At 41.8% G+C, this 26463-nt stretch overlaps 1 protein-coding gene across 3 annotated transcripts in view; it reads left to right on the forward strand.

Moving 5' to 3' along the window:
• Window positions 1-26463, forward strand: part of LOC124033964 (rho guanine nucleotide exchange factor 28-like) — a 202178-nt gene that overhangs the window by 153811 nt on the left and 21904 nt on the right. For 2 of the 3 annotated variants that reach the window (XM_046346515.1, XM_046346517.1), the window contains 6 exons: window positions 4165-4207; window positions 18511-18606; window positions 19873-19996; window positions 22588-22741; window positions 23011-23066; window positions 26148-26199. In XM_046346515.1, coding sequence (XP_046202471.1) covers window positions 4165-4207; window positions 18511-18606; window positions 19873-19996; window positions 22588-22741; window positions 23011-23066; window positions 26148-26199 — 525 coding nt within the window. The remainder of the gene's footprint in view (window positions 1-4164; window positions 4208-18510; window positions 18607-19872; window positions 19997-22587; window positions 22742-23010; window positions 23067-26147; window positions 26200-26463) is intronic. The other variant, XM_046346516.1, reaches the window with a different exon arrangement.

Raw genomic sequence — 26463 nt, forward strand, 5'->3', positions numbered from 1 at the left:
TCTCTCCTATCTCTCTCTCTCTCTCTCTCTCTCCTATATATCTCTCTATCTCTCTCTCTCTCTCTCCTATATATCTTTCTATCTCTCTCTCTCTCTCCTATATATCTCTCTATCTCTCTCCTCTCTCTCTATCTCTCTCCTATCTCTCTCCTATCTCTCTCCTATCTCTTTCTCTATCTCTCTCCTATCTCTCTCCTATCTCTCTCCTATCTCTCTCTCTCTCTCTCTCTCTCTCTCTCTCTCTCTCTCTCTCTCTCTCTCTCTCTCTCTCTCTCTCTCTCTCTATATATCTCTCTCTCTCTCTACTATATCTCTCTCTCTCTACTATATCTCTCTCTCTCTCCTATATCTCTCTCTCTCTCTCCTATATCTCTCACTCTCTCTCTCCTATATCTCTCACTCTCTCTCTCCTATATCTCTCTCTCAACTCTCTCAACTCTCTCCTCAACCCAGTTAGCAAGTACAGTCTTGAACAGCCCTTTTAGAAACACCGGTCCCCCGAGTTCTGCTATATTAATCTATGTTTGCGCTTGCTGATGTATGGGGCTGACCATATCGTCACTATTGTTGCAGTGATGTAGCCTGGGTGCCTGACTTCTATATTCAGCAGTCTATGAATCTATGGTTGCGCTTGCTGATGTATGGGGCTGACCATATCGTCACTATTGTTGCAGTGATGTAGCCTGGGTGCCTGACTTCTATATTCAGCAGTCTATGAATCTATGATTGCGCTTGCTGATGTATGGGGCTGACCATATCGTCACTATTGTTGCAGTGATGTAGCCTGGGTGCCTGACTTCTACATTCAGCAGTCTTAACTACATCATTATCATATCAAGACAAACTGGCTGAAACGGGAACTAGACTGGTGCCCAGGTTATGGTGGGAGTGTAGCTATGGTTACAAAGTGCATGGTCCTATCAGAATCCTATTTTGAATATAAATCTCACATTAACTTGAGGCCAGTCTAATACAATGATAACAGGATATGAAATGAACATGGGCTTGTCCCAAATGGTACCCTATTCCTATTTAGCATAGGGCACTGGTTTATACTACTGTATTATATAGGGAATAGGTTGCCATTTGGGATGCAGTCATGTGTTTTGTACCTTGAGGCTTGACAGTAATTCTCTTTGAGGGTTGGTTTGGTTTTGTTTCGTGGAAATGCTGTGGTTCTTTATGGGGAGATGGTTTTGTTTCTCTCATGGGGAAATGTTTTGGAATTGCTACCGTTTGTCTGTTACCTTTTTCTCCTCCTGTTCTTTCTTTCTGTGAATTGTTCTTCCTCAGCAGCTCTTTCCTGTGTGTGTTTCTTCTCACTCTGTAGGGGTCTGCTGGACCTGGGGCTTTATAAAAGTTCTAGTTTACCTCCCAAATGACACCCTGTTCCCTGTATAGTGCACTACTTTTGACAGGTCAATGGAAGTGCACAACACACTCGCCTGCCAAAGTTTAACATAGACAGATGTGTGATTGTATTTGTAGCCCTAATGTTGACGTTTTTCTTCACAGATGACATACTCAAACTGTCAATGTTTGTGTCAATCTAAGTAACGAAATAAAAAAATCCCCATCAAAATCCATCACTTTATTAAGCTATAGATATATATTTTTGCATGGACTGGTCTAAATCCACTGCATCCGCCTATGTCGGCCTTCCGCATCTGCGGTGGAAGGTGGCCGAGCTACAGTGGTGTTTAAGAACATGAGACATCCCGAATATCACAAAAACGTCTGTCATCTCTTTAAAAAGATGAGATTCTCACAAACACGATCGTGTTCTCCGTTTTGTTCTACGACCCCCACAAGTGTCACTGGACTCGTCTGACGGTAACCAGCTACCGGTTAATAAAACATTATGGAGGTATGAAGGTACAGTTGAAGTCGGAAGTTCACATACACTTAGGTTGGAGTCATTAACACTCGTTTTTCATCCACTCCACACATTTCTTGTTAACAAACTATAGTTTTGGCAAGTCGGTTCGAACATCTACTTTGTGCATGACACAAGTAATTTTTCCAACAATTGTTTACAGACAGATTATTTCACTTATTCACTGTATCACAATTCCAGTGGGTCAGAAGTTTACATACACTAAGTTGGCTGTGCCTTTAAACAGCTAGGAAAATTCAAGAAAATGATGTCATGGCTTTAGAAGCGTCTGATAGGCTAATTGACGTCATTTGAGTCAATTGGAGGTGTACCTGTGGATGTATTTCAAGGCCTATCTTCAAACTCAGTGCCTCTTTGCTTGACATCCTGGGAAAATGAAAAGTAATCACCCAAGACCTCCACAAGTCTGGTTCAGCCTTGGGAGCAATTTCCAAATGCCTGAAGGTATCACGTTCATCTGTACAAACAATAGTACGCAAGTATAAACACCATGGGACAACGCAGCCTTCATACCACTCAGGAAGGAGACTTGTTCTGTTTCCTAGAGATGAACATACTTTGGTGCAAAAAGTGCAAATCAATCCCAGAACAACAGCAAAGAACCTTGTGAAGATTCTGGAGGAATCAGGTACAAAAGTATCGATATCCACAGTAAAACGAGTCCTATATCGACATAACTTGAAAGGCATCTCAGCAAGGAAGAAGCCACTGCTCCAAAACCGCCATGAAAAAGCCAGACTACGGTTTGCAACTGCACATGGGGATGAAGATCGTACTTTTTGGAGAAATGTCCTCTGGTCTGATGAAACAAAAATATAACTGTTTGGCCATAATGACCATTGATATGTTTGGAGGAAAAGGTGGAGGCTTGCAAACCGAAGACCACCATCCCAACCATGAAGCACAGGGGTGGCAGCATCATGTTTTGGGGGTGCTTTGCTGCAGAAGGGACTGGTGCCCTTCACAAAATAGTTTTACTGCCTCATGATGCCATCTATGTGGATATATGAGAGCAGCATCTCATTCCATCAGTCAGGAAGTTAAAGCTTGTTTGCAAATGGGTCTTCCAAATGGACAATGACCCCAAGCATACTTCCAAAGTTGTGGCAAAGTGGCTTAAGGACAACAAAGTCAAGGTATTGGAGTGGCCATCACAAAGCCCTGACCTCAGTCCCATAGAACATGTGTGGGCAGAACTGAAAAAGTGTGTGCGAGCAAGGAGGCCTACAAACCTGACTCAGTTACACCAGCTCTGTCAGGAGGAATGGGCCAAAATTCACCCAACTTATTGTGGGAAGCTTGTGCAAGGCTACCCAAAACGTTTGACCCAAGTTAAACAATGTAATGGCAATGCTACCAAATACTAATTGAGTGTATGTAAACTTCTGACTGACTGGAAATGTGATAAAAGGAATAAAAGCTGAAATAAATCATTCTCTCTAATATTATTCTGACATTTCACATTCTTAAAATAGTGGTGATCATAACTGACATTAATCAGGGAATTTTTAATAGGATTAAATGTCAGGGAGGAACTGAGTTTAATTGAATTTGGCTAAACTTCCGACTTCAACTGTAGGTTTGTAGCATCAAAAAAGGGGGGTTAAATATGTGTCCAAAACACAAATATTTCCTGAGCTTCTTATATCCCCTAGATGTAGGACACACACTTCAAAACCTTATTCCTTATGATTTATATTTTGACTGTCTGTTTTGCCATTTATGAATGTGATCTTCAATACATTTCAATGGGATGTAGTAGCAAAGGCCAAATTCAATATTTGTTTAATCTTTTTTTAATACCTACTGGGGTCCTAAAATTCTAAATCAAATAGATAATAATCCATGGTGTGACCATCTTAAAATAATTAGATATGTTATTTTGTAGATCCCCCACCATTTTAAAATAAGTATTCCATCTGTGAGTATGTCATCTGTGAAGAAAGAAGGTATACTGTATATGATGAATATGATGCAATATTATCCCATAAACATTAACATTTACCATACATTTGCAGTCTTAGCAAATCTGACCTAGGTATAATTGATCATTGCTTGTGATCCAAATGGCTCCATAGTCCCTATGTAGGGCACTACTTAGAGTATTATCTGCCCTGGTCAAAAGTAATGAACTATATGGGAAATAGGGTGCCATTTGTGACGTATAAATTAACTCTGCTTCTGGTGTTTATTAGTTGATGGGGACTCCTGGTGAGTCTCACTTTCCTTGTTACTCACATTACTGTCATTCCTTGTTACCCTTCCAGAGCATAGAGACTTCAACTTGACTGAGACACCCAGAGAGAAGAGGTATGGACAATCTTTCATTCTACTGTATTTATTTTAGAGTCTTTGCAATGCCCCACCTCTCTAGTGTGTGTATGCATGCGTGCTTGTTTGTGTGTGTGTGTGTGTGCGTATTTGTGCGTGTACCTGTGTGTGTGTGTGTAACACGGTCTTAGTTGCCTCTAGTTTAGCCCTGTGGTCAGTGACTGGCTGGGCAGGATGTGACATACTCCCTGTTACATGGCCCACGGGTCAGAATAAACTTGAATTACAACCTCAAAAATAACCCCAAATACAACACACACACAGACACTACAAACAGGGCTTTCCTAAACATCTGAACTCATACACAACTTTTTGAATGCTGTAGTTTTGGAAGTGATACTAATACAATAACAACATGCATCATCATTTGAAGCAGATATAGTTGTTGATTTACTTGTAATTATTTACTTGTCCATAATATTTTATTTATCTGGTGACATTATCAGATTGTTTGTATAAAGAGTCTTTTCCATGTGTTTTTTTTTTAATCATTCATGATGACTCATACTTGCGTCTCAGTTCATCTCACTAACGTCTCATAACGTCTCGTTGAAGAAACATTAATGCATTGCTAACAGCACAGAGAGCATATGGGATGATGGTATAGCTAGTTAAACTACATACATTATCTCAGTTAATACACATACAGTCTTACTCCGTCTCTACAACATCGACATTCTAAAATAGTATTCCATTTTAACACAGACGGATGATGTCCATAATATTGCCAATATGCAAGTCTTGCTAAGTGGATGGTCTCTACAGAAGGTGTAAACTGTTCAGCCAAATGGTTACTTACATAGTAGCAATATATGAAATAGATGGTGTCAATATAAATAAAATAATATGCAGTATGTACAAGAACAATATCAATAACAATATCAGTGATAGACAAGGTGGTTACATTCATAAAATCAGGGGTAAAGTGGCTGAGCATCAGGATTTAAAAAAATTAGTAGCAGCAACGTATGGCGTGTGTGTTAGGAGAGATTCTTTTGAATAGAGGCAATGCAGATTGTGCTGATGACTGGTCCGTCCGAACCACGCATGAACAAGGGAATCTATATTAACAGAGCCTGTTAATGTCCTGCCCTTGACTTTGGTTTAGGGCATGTGATGTCCATAGCTTTTTTGGCGCAAAACTCCTAGGTGTGTCCAGTTCAGGTGGTGCTTGTACAGGCTGACCATCTATGGGAGGAAGAATGTCAGCATTGGGCAGCAGCTGAAACCTCGTCCAGACTGAGTACGAACACTCCTTGGCGACAACATCACCAGGTTCCAGAGAATCCAAGATGTAAAACAGGGAATAACAACAAATCTGAAGACATTACAACCTTGCAAAACATCAATTCAGCTCCCAAGTTCATATAAGAAGAATAACCTCATACGATGCAATGAAAATTATTTTCACCTGAAGTGCTGGTACTGGTTGATCTGTGGCAGCGGCCTGAAGTATTGAGTCAGGTGTTGTTGCCAGCCGTAGCTTTCCACCAGCACCGTATCGTCCTCCAATCCAACCAGCTATGGGATGGGGACCCCTGTGACAGTGCTGTCCTTCACAACACCATGACGTGCCTTCATAACTCACGTTGTTGACTTGTTGTGGTATTCCTTCCCAGCAGACATCAAACAAGCCGCACTTGCGAGGAGTTAAAAAGTAGATGGGACCTGGCTGCATAGGGTCAGAAGGATAGAGCACCTGCAAACAACAAAAGAACAGTAAGACAAATTATAATTAATTGTCTCACCCCTGTCAGTCTGTCTTTACGCAGCTCAGTAAAAGGGATGGTGCCAACAGAGCTCTAAGGAAACTTTGCATTATTTTTTTTGTTTGTGTGTGTACTATTTTTACATTATTTGCTCAGGAAATGTTTTGTGTTATTATGTACAGCCGGGAAGAACTCTTGGATATTAGAGCAGCGGTAACTCACCAGAACGACCAGCATTACGACCAGGAATATGACGTTCCCTGGAGCAGATCCTTAGTTGACTCTCCCCAGAGCAATTTAACTTATTCCAGAGGCCGACCCAAAATATTGCAGGCGGAGGAGAGTCACTTGAGGTGGCCTGCTGGTTCGACTTAGGAGTATATTATTCGCTAATGTTCAGTCTTTGGATAACAAAGTAGATGAGCTGAGAGAAAGGATTTCTTTCTAGAGAGACATCGGGGCATGTAATATACTTTGTTTCACGGATACATGGCTCTCTCGGGATACTCTGTCGGAGTTGGTAAAGCCAGCAGGATTCTCAGTACATCGCTCAGACAGGAATAAATATCTCTTCAGGAAGCAGAAGGGCGGAGGGGTGTGTTTCATAATTAGCGACTCATGGTGTAATTCTAAGAACTCAAGTCCTTTTGTACACCCGACCTCGAATACCTTACAATCAAATGCCGACCATATTATCTCCCAAGAGAATTCTCCACCGTCATTTCCACGGCCATTTACATCGCCCATCAAGCCGATACCACGACCGCCCTCAAAGAACTTTACTGGACTTTATGCAAACTGGAAACCACATATCCAGAGGCTGCATTTATTGTAGCTGGGGATTTTAACAAAGCAAATTTGAGTTCTAGGCTGCCGAAGTCTATCAATATACCGACTGTACTACTTGCGCTGCTAAGACTCTCGACCATTGCTATTCATACTTCCGGAATGCTTACAAGGCTCTCCCCCTCCTTTCGGCAAATCTGACCACGACTCCATCTTGCTCCTCGCTTCCTATAGGCAGAAACTCAAACAGGAAGTACCCGTGCTAAGAGCTATTCAAAGCTGGTCTGACCAATCGGAATCCATACTTCAGGATTGTTTTGATCATGTGCACTGGGATATGTTCCGGGTAGCTTGCGAAAATAATGTAGGCGCGTACACGGATATGGTGACTGAGTTTATAAGGAAGTATATCGGAGATGTAGTACCCACTGTGACTATCAAAACCTACCCTAACCAGAAACCGTGAATAGATGGTAACATTCACCGCATTTAACCATTGCAAGGTGATGTGGAATATGGCAGAATATAAACAGTGTAGTTATTCACTCCGCAAAGCAATCAAACAAGCTAAACGTCAGTATAGAGAAAGTGGAGTCTCAATTCAACGGCTCAGACAAAAGACGTATGTGGCAGGGACGACAGACAATCATGGACTACAAAAGGAATACCAGTCACATCGCCAAGAACAACGTCTTGTTTCCGGACAGGCTAAACACATTCTTCACACGGTTTGAGGATAACACAGTGTCACCGACGCGGCCCGCTACCAAGGACTGTGGGCTCTCCTTGTCTGTGGCTGACGTGAGTAAAACATTTAAACGTGTTAACCCTCGCAAGGCTGCTGACCAAGACAGCATCCCTAGCCGCGTTCTCAGAGCATGCACAGACCAGCTGACTGGTGTGTTTATTTGCGTGTTTATTTATTTCTCCCTATCCCAGTCTGCTGTCCCCACATGCTTCAAGATGGCCACCATTGTTCCTGTAGTCAAGAAGGCAAAGGTAACCAAACTTAATGACTATCGCCCCGTAGCACCCACCTCTGTGATCACGAAGTGCTTTGAGAGACTAGTCAATGATCATATAACCTCTACCTTACCTGCCACCCAAAACCCACTTCAATTTGCTTACTGCCCCAATAGATCCCATGCCCCAGTACTTTGTATCTGGCCATTTTGAACCTGTAATCGAACCCACAAATGCTGATGCTCCAGATACTCAGCTAGTCTAAAGAAGGACAGTTTTATTGCTTGTTTAAAATTAGAACAACAGTTTTCAGATGTGCTAACATGATTGCAAAAGGGTTTTCTTATGGTCAATTAGCCTTTTAAAATGATAATCTTGGATTAGCTAACACAACATGCCATTGGAACATAGGAGTGATGGTTGCTGATAATGGGCCTATGTACGCCTATGTAGATATTCCATAGAAAATCTGCTGTTTCCAGCTACAATAGTAATTTACACATGAATAATGTCTACACTGTATTTCAATTGAATTTGATGTTATTTTAATGAACAAAAAATGTGCTTTTCTTTCAAAAACAAGGACATTTCTAAGTGACCCCGAACTTTTGAACAATAGTGTACATATGCAAACTATGCAACCTGTTTTTGCTCTGTCATTTTGGGGTATTGTGTGTAGATTGATGAGGGGGAAAAACTATTTTATCCATTTTATGTACTAAGGTACAGTAACTTATGGAATTGTTTTAAGATGATAATAAAATTAATAATTTAGCCATTTGATTTTGAATTAGGCCTTTATTGCTGTAGCTCATAAAAATGCATTGAATATCTTGAAAAACCATGAACAAAGGCTCCAAAAACACTAAAGTACATAATTTTAGAAATGGCAAAACCCTCAGTATAGTGATGCAGGTCTTTAGATGTTGTATACGGACACACCCGGCCTGCACAGCTGTATAGGGGAAATGGCTCGAGTCGCACAAAATGGAATAAAACATTGCAGATATAGTTCGGAATGAAACAAGCACAACATCTAAGGAACTCCATCACTATACTGAGAGCTTTGTCATTTCTAAAAGGGCATTAATTAGGGTGTTTTTCGAGCCTTTGTTCATGTTGAATGAGGAAGTGAATCATAATAAAGGTGTCTAGACCCTTCTATAACATGCCATTTACATGTAAAAATTATTGTAAAGGGAACTGCAGCTGCAAAGTTAGAACACCCTATCACCCAAATATTGTTGCTTTCAAGGGTAGGAAGCATTTCTAGTTTTACCTCACCAGTGTGTGGTCAAAGACTTAGTAACTTATACTTAGTAAGTTGTAGTCACAATCTGGCTACTTATAAGTACAAACATAATGTTTTTGGGTTATTACATATTTATTAACTTATTTCTGTATATCTTCTAAAATACCCACAATGTGCTATTTCTCAACATCATGTGGAGGATCTACTCTGGGTTACTGACTTCATATGCTTGCTCAGTAGCTAACTCAAGCTAGCTAATGTTAGCCACAGCTCATTCTCTTCACACCTCATGCTCGGTATTATCTTGTGGGAACCCGCTCTGGTGCCTTTTTGCCTTGGGCTCAAAACGAAGGAGAAAATCATATCTGCTTGCTCTAATTGTCCTCATCGGTTCTCCTTTTATTTATTTGTATTTTTCGCCATTGTTCTCTGTGAAAAAGGCTACGGTAGTTTTGTAACTTTTTCAACCTTGGCTTAGTGCTGCACGCTAGCTGACTGAGACAAAGCGGATTTAACTTTAGTAAGGAAACAGCCCTAATGTTGGAAACAAACATCATTATGTTGTCATCCAAAATCGCATTTATTTATTTTCCTAGCTGTAGCACACAATATTTTACATATAGCAGTTATTTTAAGGGCGAACGAGTTTTGTCTGCTTCATGTTTTCATTTTTGCCATGGAACAAATATCGTGATACTCGTATCGTCACATCCCTATCTGGAATCAATCTATTTTTCTCACTATATAGCTAGTTAACGGATTTCCCTGACTCTCCCTAGGCCCGGTGAAGCGCTCGTGAGCCCCTCACTTTGATTGATAATTCGGCCTGTGCTCTATTAAAAGTGTTGTCATTGAATTGGCCCTAGCCTTAAATCTGTATGTCTCTGCTCATTCTTTGTTTTTGATCTGTGGTTATGTTTTAGTTGTGTTGTGTCATGTGGTCTGCAGTAGTTGGGCTCTAGGCTGGTAGGGCAAACATTAGCAGGCTAGTTGGCTAGCAACCTTGCAAGTTGTTTTGTAACAATAAATTCATGAAGTAGTTGCTTGTAAGAAAATGTAATTGAAACCAGTAGTCATACAATTTAGTTTAATTTGAAGTTACCCATTGTAAATTACTGTATTTTTGTTGGAGTTTATATTATAGGGAATAGGCTGGCTTGCCGGGTCCTCTATATTACATCACACCCCAGAAAAACATTTTCCGACATGACGTTGGCATTCTTCAGAATTCTGATTGGCTTTATGTAATAACTCGAAAAATAGAAAAGTGAGGTGTAACTTTTAATTGGGACCTTTGATGCATACACTAATGCAAATCTATCTGTTACATGTGGTTACGTTTATGCTTCCTACCCCTTGACTTTTTCCACATTTTTTGTATTGAAGTCTGAATTTAAAATTGATTAAATATAGATTTTTGGGTCAATACCCCATTATATAAAAGTGGAATTATGTTTTTATAATTTTTTACAAATTAATTGAAAATTAAATGTCACGGATCCCTCTGGAACTTAAATCACGCACACCTGTCCCCTATTCCCACTGATTAGTATTTGTATATACAGTGAGGGGGAAAAGAACAACTGACAAAGAAATGATAAGTCTATCATTTTAATGGTAGGTTTATTTGAACAGTGAGAGACAGAATAACAACAACAAAAATCCAGAAAAAACGTATGTCAAAAATTTTATAAATTGATTTGCATTTAAATGAGGGAAATAAGTACTTGACCCCCTCTCCATCATAATGATTTCTGGCTCCCAGGTGTCTTTTATACAGGTAACGAGCTGAGATTAGGAGCACACTCTTAAAGGGAGTGCTCCAAATCTCAGTTTGTTACCTGTAAAAAAGACACCTGTCCACAGAAGGAATCCATCAATCAGATTCCAAACTCTCCACCATGGCCAAGACCAAAGAGCTCTCCAAGGATGTCAGGGACAAGATTGTAGACCTACACAAGGCTGGAATGGGCTACAAGACCATCGCCAAGCATCTTGGTGGGAAGGTGACAACAGTTGGTGCGATTATTCACAAATGGAAGAAACACAAAAGAACTGTCAATCTCCCTCGGCCTGGGGCTCCATGCAAGATCTCACCTCGTGGAGTTGCAATGATCATGAGAACGGTGAGGAATCAGCCCAGAACTACAGGGGAGGATCTTGTCAATGATCTCATGGCAGTTGGAAACACAGTTACCAAGAAAACAATTGGTAACTAACTACGCCGTGAAGGACAGAAATCCTGCAGCGCCCGCAAGGTACCCCTGCTCAAGAAAGCACATATACATGCCCGTCTGAAGTTTGCCAATGAACATCTGAATGATTCAGAGGACAACTGGGTGAAAGTGTTGTGGTCAGATGTGACCAGAATTTGGCATCAACTCAACTCGCCGTGTTTGGATGAGGAGGAATGCTGTCTATGACCCCAAGAACACCATCCCCACCGTCAAACATGGAGGTGGAAACATTATGCTTTGAGGGTGTTTTTCTGCTAAGGGGACAGGACAACTTCACCGCATCAAAAGGACGATGGATGGGGCCATGTACAGTCAAATCTTGGGTGAGAACCTCCTTCCCTCAGCCAGGGCATTGAAAATGGGTCGTGGATGGGCATTCATTACGGCCCATCATTACGCACACCTGTCACCATCGTTACGCATATCAGCGCTTCATTGGACTCATCTGGATTCCATCACTTATTGATTGCCTCCCCTATATCTGTCTATTCCTCAGTTTCATCCCCGTGTCAGCATGAATGTTGTTGTTTTGTTCCCTTTGTCCAGACGCTGTCCTTGTTTTGTTTCATGTCGGTTATATATTAAATGTTCACTCCCTGTACTTGCTTCTCGTCTACCAGCATCTGTCCCTACAGAATGCTGACACCATAATTGGAAGCATCAGGGAGTTTTTTTGTTGGTAACGTTGGATCCGGGTGCCCTGCCGAAGGAATCTGGGTGTGCCTCAGCTGGCTCGTCAGACTTCCATGCCTGGGCTGGCTCGAGAGGTTTGTCTTACCTCGGTTGGTTCAGCAGGCTCCCATCCCAAGTCATACCTCAGCCGGCTCGTCGGGCTCCCACGCCTCGGCAGGCTCTCACAACTGGTGAATCTAAAACAACGTTTAATGGCTGTGATTGGCGATAACATTGTTGTTACTCCACAATACTAACCTATTGACAGTGAAAAGAAGAAAGCCTGTACAGAATAAAAATATTCCAAAACATGCATCCTGATTGAAATACGCCACTAAAGCAACGTTTTGGTTTTTGCCCTGACACTACAAAGCTGATGATTATTTGATTATTTGAAGCTGTGTAGTGTAAGGGCAATTACCAAAATGTACTTCCCCTTGGGGTCCCGAGGACCGAGTTTCATAAACTCTGCACTAAAGTAATGCTGCAAAAAAATATGGCAAAGCAAATCACTTTTTGTCCTGAATACAAAGTGTTATGTTTGGGGTAAATCCAATACACCTTACTGAGTACCACTCCACATATTTTCAAGGATAGTGGTGGCTGCATCATATTATGGGTATGCTTGTAATCGTTAAGGACAGGGGAGTTCTTCAGGATTTAAAAGATATGGAATGGAGCTAAGCACAGGTAAAATCCTAGAGGAAAACCTGGTTTTGTCTGCTTTCCACCAGACACGGGGAGATTAATTCCCCTTTCAGCAAGACAATAACGTACACATTTTGTCTTCATCTGTTATTGTCTAGTACTGTTTTTTTGCTAACTAGGTCAATCTACTTTAGTAGGCTGCCTGTCTTCCCATTAGCCTACTTACTGTGTGAACTGCAGACTGCTATTAACATGCAGATGATTGTTGACACATCAACCAGGATTAAGGGGTATGGCAATTTGTGACTATTGTTTTGGTGGCTCGATCTACAAGGCATTCAAAGTTGATCACCAAACATTTCTGTAAAAAACAACAACGATAAAGCCTTGCGTTCCTAATGATTATTTTTTGCACTGTTGGCAGTAGGTGCACTTCCGGCGCCGACTGAGATGGCCGCCTCGCTTCGCGTTCCTAGGAAACTATGCAGTTTTTTGTTTTTTTACGTGTTATTTCTTACATTAGTACCCCAGGTCATCTTAGGTTTCATTACATACAGTCGAGAAGAACTACTGAATATAAGATCAGCGTCAACTCACCATCAGTACGACCAAGAATATGTTTTCCGCGACGCGGATCCTGTGTTCTGCCTTACAAACAGGACAACGGAATGGATCGCATGCAGCGACCCAAGGAAACGACTCCGAAAAAGAGGGAAACGCGGCGGTGTTCTGGTCAGACTCCGAAAAAGGGCACATCGCGCACCACTTCCCAGTATTCTTCTTGCCAATGTCCAGTCTCTCGACAACAAGGTTGATGAAATCCGAGCAAGGGTGGCATTCCAGAGGGACATCAGAGACTGCAACGTTCTCTGCTTTACGGAGACATGGCTTACTGGGAAAACGCTATCCAGGGCGGTACAGCCAACGGGTTTCTCCACGCATCGCGCCGACAGAAACAAACATCTATCTGGTAAGAAGAGTGGAGGGGGCGTATGCCTCATGACTAACGGGACATGGTGTGATGAAGGAAACATACAGGAACTCAAATCCTTCTGTTCACCTGATTTAGAATTCCTCACAATCAAATGTAGACCGCATTATCTTCCAAGAGAATTCTCTTCGATTATAATCACAGCCGTATATATCCCCCCCAAGCAGACACATCGATGGCTCTGAACGAACTTTATTTAACTCTTTGCAAACTGGAAAACATTTATCCGGAGGCTGCATTCATTGTAGCTGGGGATTTTAACAAAGCCAATCTGAAAACAAGACTCCCTAAATTTTATCAGCATATCGATTGCGCAACCAGGGGTGGTAAAACCTTGGATCATTGTTACTCTAACTTCCGCGACGCATATAAGGACCTGCCCTGCCCCCCTTTCGGAAAAGCTGACCACGACTCCATTTTGCTGATCCCTGCCTACAGGCAGAAATTAAAACAAGAGGCTCCCACGCTGAGGTCTGTCCAACGCTGGTCAGACCAAGCTGACTCTACACTCCAAGACTGCTTCCAGCACGTGGACTGGGACATGTTTCGTATTGCGTCAGATGGGAATATTGACGAATACGCTGATTCGGTGTGCGAGTTCATTAGAACGTGCGTCGAAGATGTCGTTCCCATAGCAACGATAAAAACATTCCCTAACCAGAAACCGTGGATTGATGGCAGCATTCGCGTGAAACTGAAAGCGCGAACCACTGCTTTTAATCAGGGCAAGGTGTCTGGCAACATGACTGAATACAAACAGTGCAGCTATTCCCTCCGTAAGGCTATCAAACAAGCTAAGCGTCAGTACAGAGACAAAGTGGAATCTCAATTCAATGGCTCAGACACAAGAGGCATGTGGCAGGGTCTACAGTCAATCACGGACTACAAGATGAAATCCAGCCCAGTCACGGACCAGGATGTCTTGCTCCCAGGCAGACTAAATAACTTTTTTGCCCGCTTTGAGGACAATACAGTGCCACTGACACGGCCTGCAACTGAAACATGCGGTCTCTCCTTCACTGCAGCCGAGGTGAGTAAGACATTTAAACGTGTTAACCCTCGCAAGGCTGCAGGCCCAGACGGCATCCCCAGCCGCGCCCTCCGAGCATGCGCAGACCAGCTGGCCGGTGTGTTTACGGACATATTCAATCAATCCCTATACCAGTCTGCTGTTCCCACATGCTTCAAGAGGGCCACCATTGTTCCTGTTCCCAAGAAAGCTAAGGTAACTGAGCTAAACGACTACTGCCCCGTACCACTCACTTCCGTCATCATGAAGTGCTTTGAGAGACTAGTCAAGGACCATATCACCTCCACCCTACCTGACACCCTAGACCCACTCCAATTTGCTTACCGCCCAAATAGGTCCACAGACGATGCAATCTCAACCACACTGCACACTGCCCTAACCCACCTGGACAAGAGGAATACCTATGTGAGAATGCTGTTCATCGACTACAGCTCGGCATTCAACACCATAGTACCCTCCAAGCTCGTCATCAAGCTCGAGACCCTGGGCCTCGACCCCGCCCTGTGCAACTGGGTACTGTACTTCCTGACGGGCCGCCCCCAGGTGGTGAGGGTAGGCAACAACATCTCCTCCCCGCTGATCCTCAACACGGGGCCCCACAAGGGTGCGTTCTGAGCCCTCTCCTGTACTCCCTGTTCACCCACGACTGCGTGGCCACGCACGCCTCCAACTCAATCATCAAGTTTGCGGACGACACAACAGTGGTAGGCTTGATTACCAACAACGACGAGACGGCCTACAGGGAGGAGGTGAGGGCCCTTGGAGTGTGGTGTCAGGAAAATAACCTCACACTCAACGTCAACAAAACTAAGGAGATGATTGTGGACTTCAGGAAACAGCAGAGGGAACACCCCCCTATCCACATCGATAGAACAGTAGTGGAGAGGGTAGCTAGTTTTAAGTTCCTCGGCATACACATCACAGACAAACTGAATTGGTCCACTCACACTGACAGCGTCGTGAAGAAGGCGCAGCAGTGCCTATTCAACCTCAGGAGGCTGAAGAAATTCGGCTTGTCACCAAAAGCACTCACAAACTTCTACAGATGCACAATCGAGGGCATCCTGGCGGGCTGTATCACCGCCTGGTACGGCAACTGCTCCGCCCTCAACCGTAAGGCTCTCCAGAGGGTAGTGAGGACTGCACAACGCATCACCGGGGGCAAACTACCTACCCTCCAGGACACCTACACCACCCGTTGTTACAGGAAGGCCATAAAGATCATCAAGGACATCAACCACCCGAACCACTGCCTGTTCACCCCGCTATCATCCAGAAGGCGAGGTCAGTACAGGTGCATCAAAGCTGGGACCGAGAGACTGAAAAACAGCTTCTATCTCAAGGCCATCAGACTGTTAAATAGCCACCACTAACATTGAGTGGCTGCTGCCAACACACTGTCATTGACACTGACCCAACTCCAGCCATTTTAATAATGGAAATTGATGGGAAATGATGTAAATATATCACTAGCCACTTTAAACAATGCTACCTTATATAATGTTACTTACCCTACATTATTCATCTCATATGCATATGTATATACTGTACTCTACAACATCGACTGCATCCTTATGTAACACATGTATCACTAGCCACTTTAACTATGCCACTTTGTTTACTTTGTCTACACACTCATCTCATATGTATATACTGTACTCGATACCATCTACTGTATGCTGCTCTGTACCATCACTCATTCATATATCCTTATGTACATGTTCCTTATCCCCTTACACTGTGTATAAGACAGTAGTTTTGGAATTGTTAGTTAGATTACTTGTTGGTTATCACTGCATTGTCGGAACTAGAAGCACAAGCATTTCGCTACACTCGCATTAACATCTGCTAACCATGTGTATGTGACAAATAAAATTTGATTTGATTTGATTTGATTTGATTCAGCAGCCCTAGCGCCGAGGAGGTACAGTGCTCCCATTTTAAACCATTTAATGTGTCTGAAGGTAGAACAAAATATTTGTTTAACTATCCCAAGATAGTCCAGAGCCTTTCGTTTCCAATGAGAGCAAAGGAATCATAGTGGGCAGAACAAGGTGGGCAGAGCCAAGCACGAGCTAGTGAGATCCTATTGGCGCATTCTAACATTTATTTGCATATTGTCGATAGGGAAGGACTACTCTGTAAAGAGTGTGTGTGCAATAACTAAAAACAATTTTTTGAAACTTTGGAAAAGGTCAAGTCTACAATGCAGTCCACTCTGTTTTGTACATATTATAGTTTTGGAAACAGAAAACTGTATGGAGATCGAATGTTTCATTGATGAGAAAATTTGAAGAATGTCAGCCAAAATCCATCTCCTCCCAGTGCCGGCCACTGGGCTTCCACTATTCACCATATTTGGTAGTGGAAATGCCAATCGGATGCTTCACATTTATTTCTAGTGAAATGTCTGTCTCATTCTTCTATCTGTGTTATACCTGGCAGGCCCAGAGAGCAAATCAAGAGCACCTATAGGCCTACCGCTGGTCATTCAGATAGAGAAGATCACTGTTTCTCCACAGTTTCCTTGCGCCATGGGCTGTAAAAAGAACAGCAAATTTGATACTGTAGGATTTAAAAACATTTAAAACCATGACTAGAGAGAGTCTCAATTAATATAGAAAAGAATATGCTGTTTTTATATGTTCATTTTTAAGTTGTTATTCAGCACTGTCAACAATTTGTTCATCACTTTTATAAGCCATAAAATGCACGTTCTCCCTACATTCACTAAGGCTACAACCAGCTCTCCAGCTGCAATGAATGAGTAGAGCAAAGTGTTTCAATAAGCTTGGGTTGTTATTATTAACACCTTGTGTATTTTTTCACATCAAGGAATATTTCACTTTCTCTGGTCATACGAGTAACAAAATGAATTGGTGCATGTGGCAGAAATAATGCAATGCGACTTAAGTTTCACCATCAGCTGGAAGAATGTGTCCCCTTTTCTGAGATGAAGAGGAAGGGAGAGAGGAGGGACGGTGAGTTGGGTGAAAGGCAGCCTCACTGCTGCGCTCTCCCTCCCTCCCATCAGATGCAGGCCATCAGTCCAGTAAAAAAACAATAAGCAAATTATTACGCTCACTCAGCTGTGCCTCACAAGTAATACCACAAATTATCCATACCAGTGTGGATACTTAACATTTTGAAATGTAATTTAAAAATGGTCTGAGAACAACATTGGCAGGGCAGTTCAATCATAGCCAATATATAGTGATAATGTATTGGGCGTATAGCCTACTGCACAATGTCACGCCCTGACCATAGAGAGCCTGTTATTCTCTATGTTGGTTAGGCTGGGGTGTGACTAAGGTGGGTCATCTAGGTGATTATATATCTATGCTGGCCTGGTATGATTCCCAATCAGAGGCAGATGTTTATCCTTGTCTCTGAATGGGGGATCATATTTAGGCAGCCATTTCCCCTTTTGTGCTTTGTGGGATCTTGACTATGTATAGTTGCCTGTGAGCATATTTGTAGCTTCACGTTTCGTTTTGTTTGTTTATTGTTTCATTTTGCTTTGAGGTTCACATAGCAATAAAGATGTGGAACCCAGATCACGCTGCGCTTTGGTCCAGTTATTATGACGAATGTGACACACAATCCTTATTGCTATAGAACTGTTTTTAGTAGATTAATATTGCATAGGTTTATGTTTTTTAAGTCATGTTTAAAAAATCTGAGCGGTACTCAAAGTGATCATGACTCAGAAAAGGTTGGTGACCAATGCTCTAATCAATCCAGACATATTTAAATGTAAAATGCTTCATAATGACAGTTATGGTTTTGGCTGGAAATACCGGGAAAGGTGATTTATTCTCAGGATGGAACATTTGTAAAATACCTGGAAAATATTCAACCCTAGCGTACATGTGCTTAGACCACCAGGGCATGAGGCCTGTGCAGTAGCCTCAAGATCTGTGGAAAAGGGTTCAAGACAGACCTGGTAAGCAGTGACCTCCAGAACTCAGTCATTCAGTGTGTTTCACCATAGGGATGTGGGTTTCCATAAGAGGGTCCAGTCTGCTGAGGACGAAGGCAGCTCGTCATCATCACTCCAACACCTCACCCTCTCAGAGTTCCTCAAAGAGTATGTCCCATTTCACTAATCTGGCTCCCATGCCACGCATGAGTAGCGCAAGACCCACCTATAATAACCCATTAACCCTGGCCACCATTTTCTTGGACTAAGCCTGGTATGCTCCTGGGTGAAGTTTCCACTGGTTACAGATCTAGGATCAGATTGGCTGAGGGTAAATCTTAACCTTAACCATTAGTGGGGGAAAGGCAAAACTGACCTATGATCAGTGTCTAGTGGCAACTTCACCTTACTCTGTCTTGTCCACCCGATCTAATTTGTTTTTAAACTAATCTAATAACAACTCAATATGACACCTACCTCTTTACAAAACTGAACCATACCGCAACTTCTTAACCAGCCACGATACATACAGTTTTTTTATATCTATATATTACTTTATTTTACCTTAATTTACCAGGTAAATTGACTGAGAACTCATTAGTTACAGGGGAGAGGAGTAACCCTTAATCGCTACTTTTTCCATCTGAAGACAGGTGGAGCTCCTACCTGATGTCGACTATGATTCTAGCCAATGGCTGGATAGTTAAGGAACCTCAAATGGCACCCTATTCCCTATGTAGTGCCCTACTTTAATTAAATTTTCATTTTACCCTTATTTTACCAGGTAAATTGACTGAGAACACATTCTCAGTCAACTTAATGACCAGATCCCTTCGGGCTTTTGTCTAAAAGTAAGGCACTATATATGGAATAGGGTGCGATTTGGGAGGCAGCCCTTTTCTTTGAAGTCTGTTACACCAGATGTTATCAGTATGGCTCAGTTCTGCTTTGACATGGAAAGACTGTGTATTGCATTGCATGTACTCTTAACTGTCCTCCTGCCTCTAACAGAATACCTATCACCTGGAATGTCTACTCCACCTACTAGTAGTGTTATGAATAGCTGACATTATGTGTCAAGGTCATGCATTGAATAGCATCGATGCATAATTTAAACTGTTGGGTTATTTCCAAGTATGTTACTAAGAGTGCTGGTCTTTTTGACCAGGGGTGGCCAATCCTGGAGGCCAATCAATTTATCATGGTCTTCAATCTCTACACCCTGAATAGTTTTACTCAGGTGTTAAGGTATTTGAGTTGACCACTCCTGGTCTAGATTAATGAGATAAACCTAGCTAGCCTGGTCCCAGATCTGTGTGTGCTCTTGCCAACTCCATGGCTCACTGTCAAGCCAGAAACAGACTGTAACCCAGGCTAAAACCTAGCTTTACTGCACTATGGAATGTCATACTGAAATTCCTTTCCTAAAAACAGGATTGAGGACGAGGAGTGGGATAAATACATAATTCCCTCCAAAGTTGAGTCAGAGAAATACAAAGTCAGCAGAACCTTCAGCTTCCTGAAGAGCAGGATGTCCAGCCCACGTAACAAGATCAAGGTGAGAGCTCCGGGGTGAATTTTCCCCTAGGTACAGATCTAGGAACAGCTTCCCCTCCCCCAATCATAACCTTAACCATAAATAGCAGAAATGCAAGAATGACCCAAGATCAGCATCTAGGGGCAAATTCAACCTACGTACACCCAAGTGAGATAGACAACAAACACTCTGTTGGTTATTCTCCAAGTTACAACAAAATATACTGTAGTACAACAGCAAAATCCAGTTCTTGGGTTAAAAGTTGAAGATAATCCACACCAGATGTGCTACTGGACCTGTTGGACTATCCCACACAAACCACACAAACCTTTAAACACCTCAGGATTACTATTCTGCTGGGAGACATTGTTTGGGAATGGTGCCTTTGCCCGGGGAAGGAAAAATTCCCTTTCCATACATCTTAGCAACAGGACACAATGAAAACATCCTCTAAAATAATCTACAGACCCCCAGCGCAGGGCCGGGATCCAAAACACATCCCATTATACTCAATCAGTCATATACCCATGTACACTGAAAAGAACACAAAAATCCAATAAACTTTTATTTGTTGCATGCTTCCTGAACAACAGGTGTAGACTAACAGTGAAATGCGTACTTAAGGGTCCTTCCGACAATGCAGAGAGAAACAAAGAGAAAAAATATAAAAATAATAACACGAGGAATACAATGACAAACAATAACTTAGCTATACATACAGTTGAAGTCGGAAGTTTACATATACTTTGGACAAATACAATTAAACTCAGTTTTTCACAATTCCTGACATTTAATCCGAGTAAATATTCCCTGTTTTAAGTCAGTTAGGATCTCCACTTTATTTTAAGAATGTGAAATGTCAGAACAATAGTCGAGCATGATTTATTTCAGCTTTTATTTCTTTCATCGCATTCCCAGTTGGTCAGAAGTTTACATACACTCAATTAGTATTTGGTAGCATTGTCTTGAAATTGTTTCACTTGGGTCAAACATTCCGGGTAGCCTTGCACAAGCTTCCCACAATAAGTTGGGTGAATTTTGGCAGAGCTGGTGTAACTGAGTCAGGTTTGTAGGTCTCCTTGCTCCTTCCTCTCTCAAACTTTTTCAGTTCTGCCCAGAAATGTTCTATGGGACTGAGGTCAGGGCTTTGTGATGGCCACTCCAATACCTTGACTTTGTTGTCCTTAAGCCATTTTGCCACAACTTTAGAAGTATGCATGGGGTCATTGTCCATTTGGAAGACCCATTTGCAACCAATCTTTAACTTCCTGAGTGATGTAATGAGATGTTGCTTCAATATATCCAAGTCATTTTCCCCTCTCATGATAGCCATCTATTTTGTGAAGTGCACCAGTCCCTCCTGCAGCAAAGCACCCCCACAACATGATGCTGCCACCCCTGTGCTTCACGGTTGGGATGGTGTTCTTGGGCTTGCAAGCCTCCCCCTTTTTCCTACAAACATAACAATGGTCATTGTCGCCAAACAGTTCTATTTTTGTTTCATCAGACCAGAGGACATTTCTCCAAAAAGTAAGATCCCCATGTGCAGCTGCAAACCGTAGTCTGGCTTTTTTTAATGGTGGTTTTGGAGCAGTGGCTTCCTCCTTGCTGAGTGGCCTCTCAGGTTATGTCGATATAGGACTTGTTTTACTTTGGATATAGATACCTTTGTACCTGTTTCCTCCAGCATCTCCACAAGGTCCTTTGCTGTTGTTCTTGGATTGATTTGCACTTTTCGCACCCAAGTACGTTCATCTCTAGGAGACAGAACACGTCTCCTTCCTGAGTGGTATGACAGCTGTGTAGTCCCATGGTGTTTATACTTGCGTACTATTGTTTGTACAGATGAACGTGGTACCTTCAGGTGTTTGGAGATTGTTCCCAAGGATGAACCAGACTTGTGGAGGTCTACAATTATTTTTCTGAGGTCAAGGCTGATTTCTTTTGATTTTCCCATGATGCCAAGCAAAGAGGCACTGAGTTGGAAGGTAGGCCTTGAAGTACATCTACAGGTACATCTCCAATTGACTGAAATAATGTAAATTATCAGAAGCTTCTAAAGCCATGACATCATCTTCTGGAATTTTCCAAGCTGTTTAAAGGCACAGTCAACTTAGTGTATGTAAAATTCTGACCCACTGGAATTGTGATACAGTCAGGCAACCTGGTATCACACCAGAGAACACACACAGGAAATAAACCTTTTAGCTGTGAGGACTGTGGAAAGAGTTTTACGACATCTAACCATCTTATTGTACACCAGAGAACCCACACATAATTAAGTGAAATAATCTGTCTGTAAACAATTGATGGGAAAATGACTTGTGTCATGCACAAAGTAGATGTCCGAACCGACTTGCCAAAAATAGAGTTTATTCATATGAAATTCCTGGAGTGGTTGAAAAAGGAATTTTAATGACTCCAACCGAAGTGGTATTTAAACTTCCGACTTCAACTCTACATATTACTGTGCAATAGAATATGTCATTGTCTACACAACAGTAGCAGGTCAACATCTGACTGTGCCTTAATCTCTCTCTCAAGCTCTCTCTTCCTCACTAAAACACCCCCCACCCATGGCTTTGGCTTCTCTGGGGCTTTCTGCACTGCAGGTGAAGGAGGGAAAAGAGAAGACTGGAAAGGAGAAGACAGGAGCAACTAACGTACACCAGTTTGTGCCAGTCTCTCCCTCAGGACCCTCTGGGCTGTCTGTATATGTGACCTGTGACAAGCCTGTCCCTGGGAAAGAGTTTCTGCAGTGTACCAGTGAGTACTGTACTTTTTGTCACTCTCTATTCCCTGTAGGGGACTATTGCTCAGGTCTTTGACCATGTCTAATAACAAGGCAATTTGATAGCAATTCCAATCCCTTAATTAATATTGCTAATTATAATTTTTTTTATAAAATCTTTAATGCTAACATGGAGGATAGTTTGATCAAACCCTGTGCACAATTGGCTCTGCTGAGCACTAGTATCTGATTACTGTGACAATTAACATACTGAGTGAGTCATAAAATGTCACTTCCTCCCTAGACTGCTCTCTGAGTGTCCATAAGGGCTGTCGTGACTCGACTGCAGCCTGTGGGAAGGTATGGGTCACCTACTGAACATATTCTTTCACCTTTGACCCCATGAGTACTGTATGTCACTGAGAACTAATGCTACATTCATGCCATGTGTTCGGAAATACAACTTCTAAATTCAGAGCAACAAGTTGTTTGCGTTCGTGTGCTTTGAATTCAGAGAGAATGACAATTGACTAACACCTGACTAGTTACTTCAACCATAAACGAGAATTACGGCTAACATGCTCGCAAACAAACAAATTATAGTGTTCTAAAACATATTTATGTAAATGTTTTTGATGAATAACATTTTGTTGTTTATAATTAACTGTCGAAAACATTTTGTCATCAACGGTAATTTCCTTGGTAGGCGATATCAGAGTTCAACATGTCGGAGAAGTGGGAGTACTCTGATCTTATCCGAGTTTCCGATTTGTGATTAAGAGTTGGAGGGCCTTTCAAATAGATTTTTTTACCCTCGGAAACTACAATTTCCGAGTTTCAGACATGCATTGAACGCGTCATAAAGAACATGGCATCCAGTCTAGCTTTGTCTTGTAAATGTACTCGCCAGTGTCGATTTTAGCATGTACATCTTGGTGTGGCAAACCAAAAAATGCATGCCAGCAAAGCCACTACACTACACAACACAACACTAAACAATACATTAATTGCACTATAACGGTGAGAAACGGTGCCAACAAACTGTTAGGGCCTGCATAGAGCTGTCCAAACAGCAGTCCCAACTTACCACTGCTACACCTGGCTATCAGCGAAGCCTTGTTTAGCAGGGCAACAGTTCATTCAGCCTTATTTACTGCCTTTAAAAAAAACATAGCTGATATGGCTGATTTGCTTAAAACCTCTTAAAGGATTAGCCCCTTTTTTCAAATGTTCGCCTAAAATGACATAACCAAGTCTAAGACTCTGGAAGCAAAGATATGCATATTCTTGGTACCATTTGAAAGGAAACTTGGAAGTTTATGGAAATTTGAAAGGAATGTAGAAGAATAGAACACAGTAGATCTGGTAAAAGATAATAATAAGAAAAAAAACGTTATTTTGTATTTTTTTGTACCATCTTTGAAATGCAAGAGAAAGGCCATAATGTATGATTCCAGCTAGGGGCAATTTAGATTTTGGCCACCAAATGGCATCGGTGTATGTGCAACGGTTTAGACTGATCCAATGAACCACTGCATTTCTGTTCAAAATTGTGTCATACCTTTTCATGTTCTTAATTATGCACTCTCCTCAAACAATAGCATGGTATTCTTTCACTGTAATAGCTACTTTAAATTGGCCAGTGCAGTTAGATTAACAAGAATTACAGACCATTGCTCGTATTTCTTGGCCCAAGCAAGTCTCTTCTTATTATTGGTGTTCTTTCGTAGTGGTTTCTTTGCAGCAATTCGGCCACGAAGGCCTGAATCACACAGTTTCATCTGAACAGTTGATGTTGAGATGTGTCTGTTACTTGATCTCTGTGAAGCACTTATTTGGGCTGCAATTTCTGAGGCTGGTAACTCTAATGCACTTATCCTCTGCAGCAGTGGTAACTCTGAGTTTTCCATTCCTGTGACTAGAGCCAGTGTCATTGTAGAGCTTGATGGTTTTTGCGACTGCACTTGAAGAAACTTTAAATTCCACAAATTAACTTTCAACCTCTTGGAACTACCCATCCTGGATCCAGGAGAATTTTCAGCAACTACACTAATTAGCATAGCGCAACGGTCAAATAATCTTACTAGAAAATATTCATATTCATGAAATCACAAGTGAAATATAGCGAAACACAGCTTAGCCTTTTGTTAATCACCCTGTCGTCTCAGATTTGGAAATTATGCTTTACAGCGAGTGCAAGACAAGTGTTTGTGTAAGTTTATCGATAGCCTAGCATAGCATTATGTCCAGCTAGCAGCAGGAAGCTTGGTCACGAAAATCAGAAAAGCAGTCAAATTAACCATTTACCTTTAATGATCTTTGGATGTTTTCACTGACGAGACTCTGTTAGACAGCAAATGTTCCTTTTGTTCCATAAAGATTATTTTTATACCCAAAATACCTTTATTTGTCACGTTATGTTCAGAAATCCACCAGAAATAGCGGTCACGACAATGCCGAAAAAAATTCAAAATTATATCCATAATATTGACAGAAACATGGCAAACATTTTTTATAATCAATCCTCAAGGTGTTTTTCAAATATCTATTCGATAATATATCAACCGGGACAGTTGGCTTTTCAGTAGGACCGGGAGGAAAAATGGCTATCTCTCTCTTTTACGCAAGAATCACTCTGAGAGCCATCAGCTGGCCACTTACGCAATGTGCTCGTTTACGCTCATTCTTCAACATAAAGGCGTGACACTACGTCTAAAGGCTGTAGAAGGGAAGACGTAGAAAAAAGAAAAAAATTGAAAACATTTTAAAAAATGGTCCAAAACACACTTTTTAAGAGGTAAAATGTATTTTTTACATTTTGAAGATTTCACGTTTGAGACCTGACTTTCTGACCATTTCATATATGAAATCCTATGGCGGAGCGCGCTCGCCAGCTTTTGTATTTTTGGTTTATAACACCTGGCATTTGACATGTTCATCTTGCAATATGTTTTTGACCACCATCCAATTGAGTGGTATTTGCGATTGTGTGTATGGTTGGCCCAATGCCAATAGATGCCATTAATTTTTGTCCATTTCATGGGGTTCTTCCTTTACCAACCCCTACGCTCTGTATTTTCCACTGGCTGCCCCACCAACACAGAAAGCACTGAGCTTGGCTGAAACACCAGCATTTTGGAGCTGCCTTACCCATGAAAGCAAAAAAGACACCTAGTTTGTGTGCGGCTTTATTAACACAATTATTATTTTATTATATTGTTTGCAAACTGATATGTGACACATATTAATGGCAAAATAACATGGCCCACCTACCCTGAATGACGCGTCGCCACTGCATATGATAAACTACAGATTTATCGGGACCAACCCCCATACTGTTAAGTCAATCTCATGTGCAAATTAGAGAAGGCTATTAGATGTACTGATAATGAACTAAGTAAGTGCTACTAATAAATCTTGATTTGATTATCCTGTCCTCAGAGGCCTCTGGAGAAGAATGTGGCGATGTTAAAGTCCAAATCTCTCCCACACAGTAAGTTTGCCATTCCTCCTCTCCTCTACTATCTCCATTCATCAACATTCTCCTCCTCTTCTTCTTCATCTCCCCTGCCGAGGAAGTTAGGTATACCTTCTCCCTTCCTCCATCCTCCTCTCTGATAATGTGTTAAAGTTTAATGGGGGCCAGGTGCGTGTGCCTGCAGTGTGAGGACATTGAGCATTTCTCACACACTGAATGAATGCGCCATTGCGCTATAACTACAGTGTGAGGCTTTGTCCCTGTTATGGGTGTTTGTGA

The sequence above is a fragment of the Oncorhynchus gorbuscha genome, linkage group LG04, assembly GCF_021184085.1.
Source record: "Oncorhynchus gorbuscha isolate QuinsamMale2020 ecotype Even-year linkage group LG04, OgorEven_v1.0, whole genome shotgun sequence".
NCBI lineage: Eukaryota > Metazoa > Chordata > Actinopteri > Salmoniformes > Salmonidae > Oncorhynchus > Oncorhynchus gorbuscha.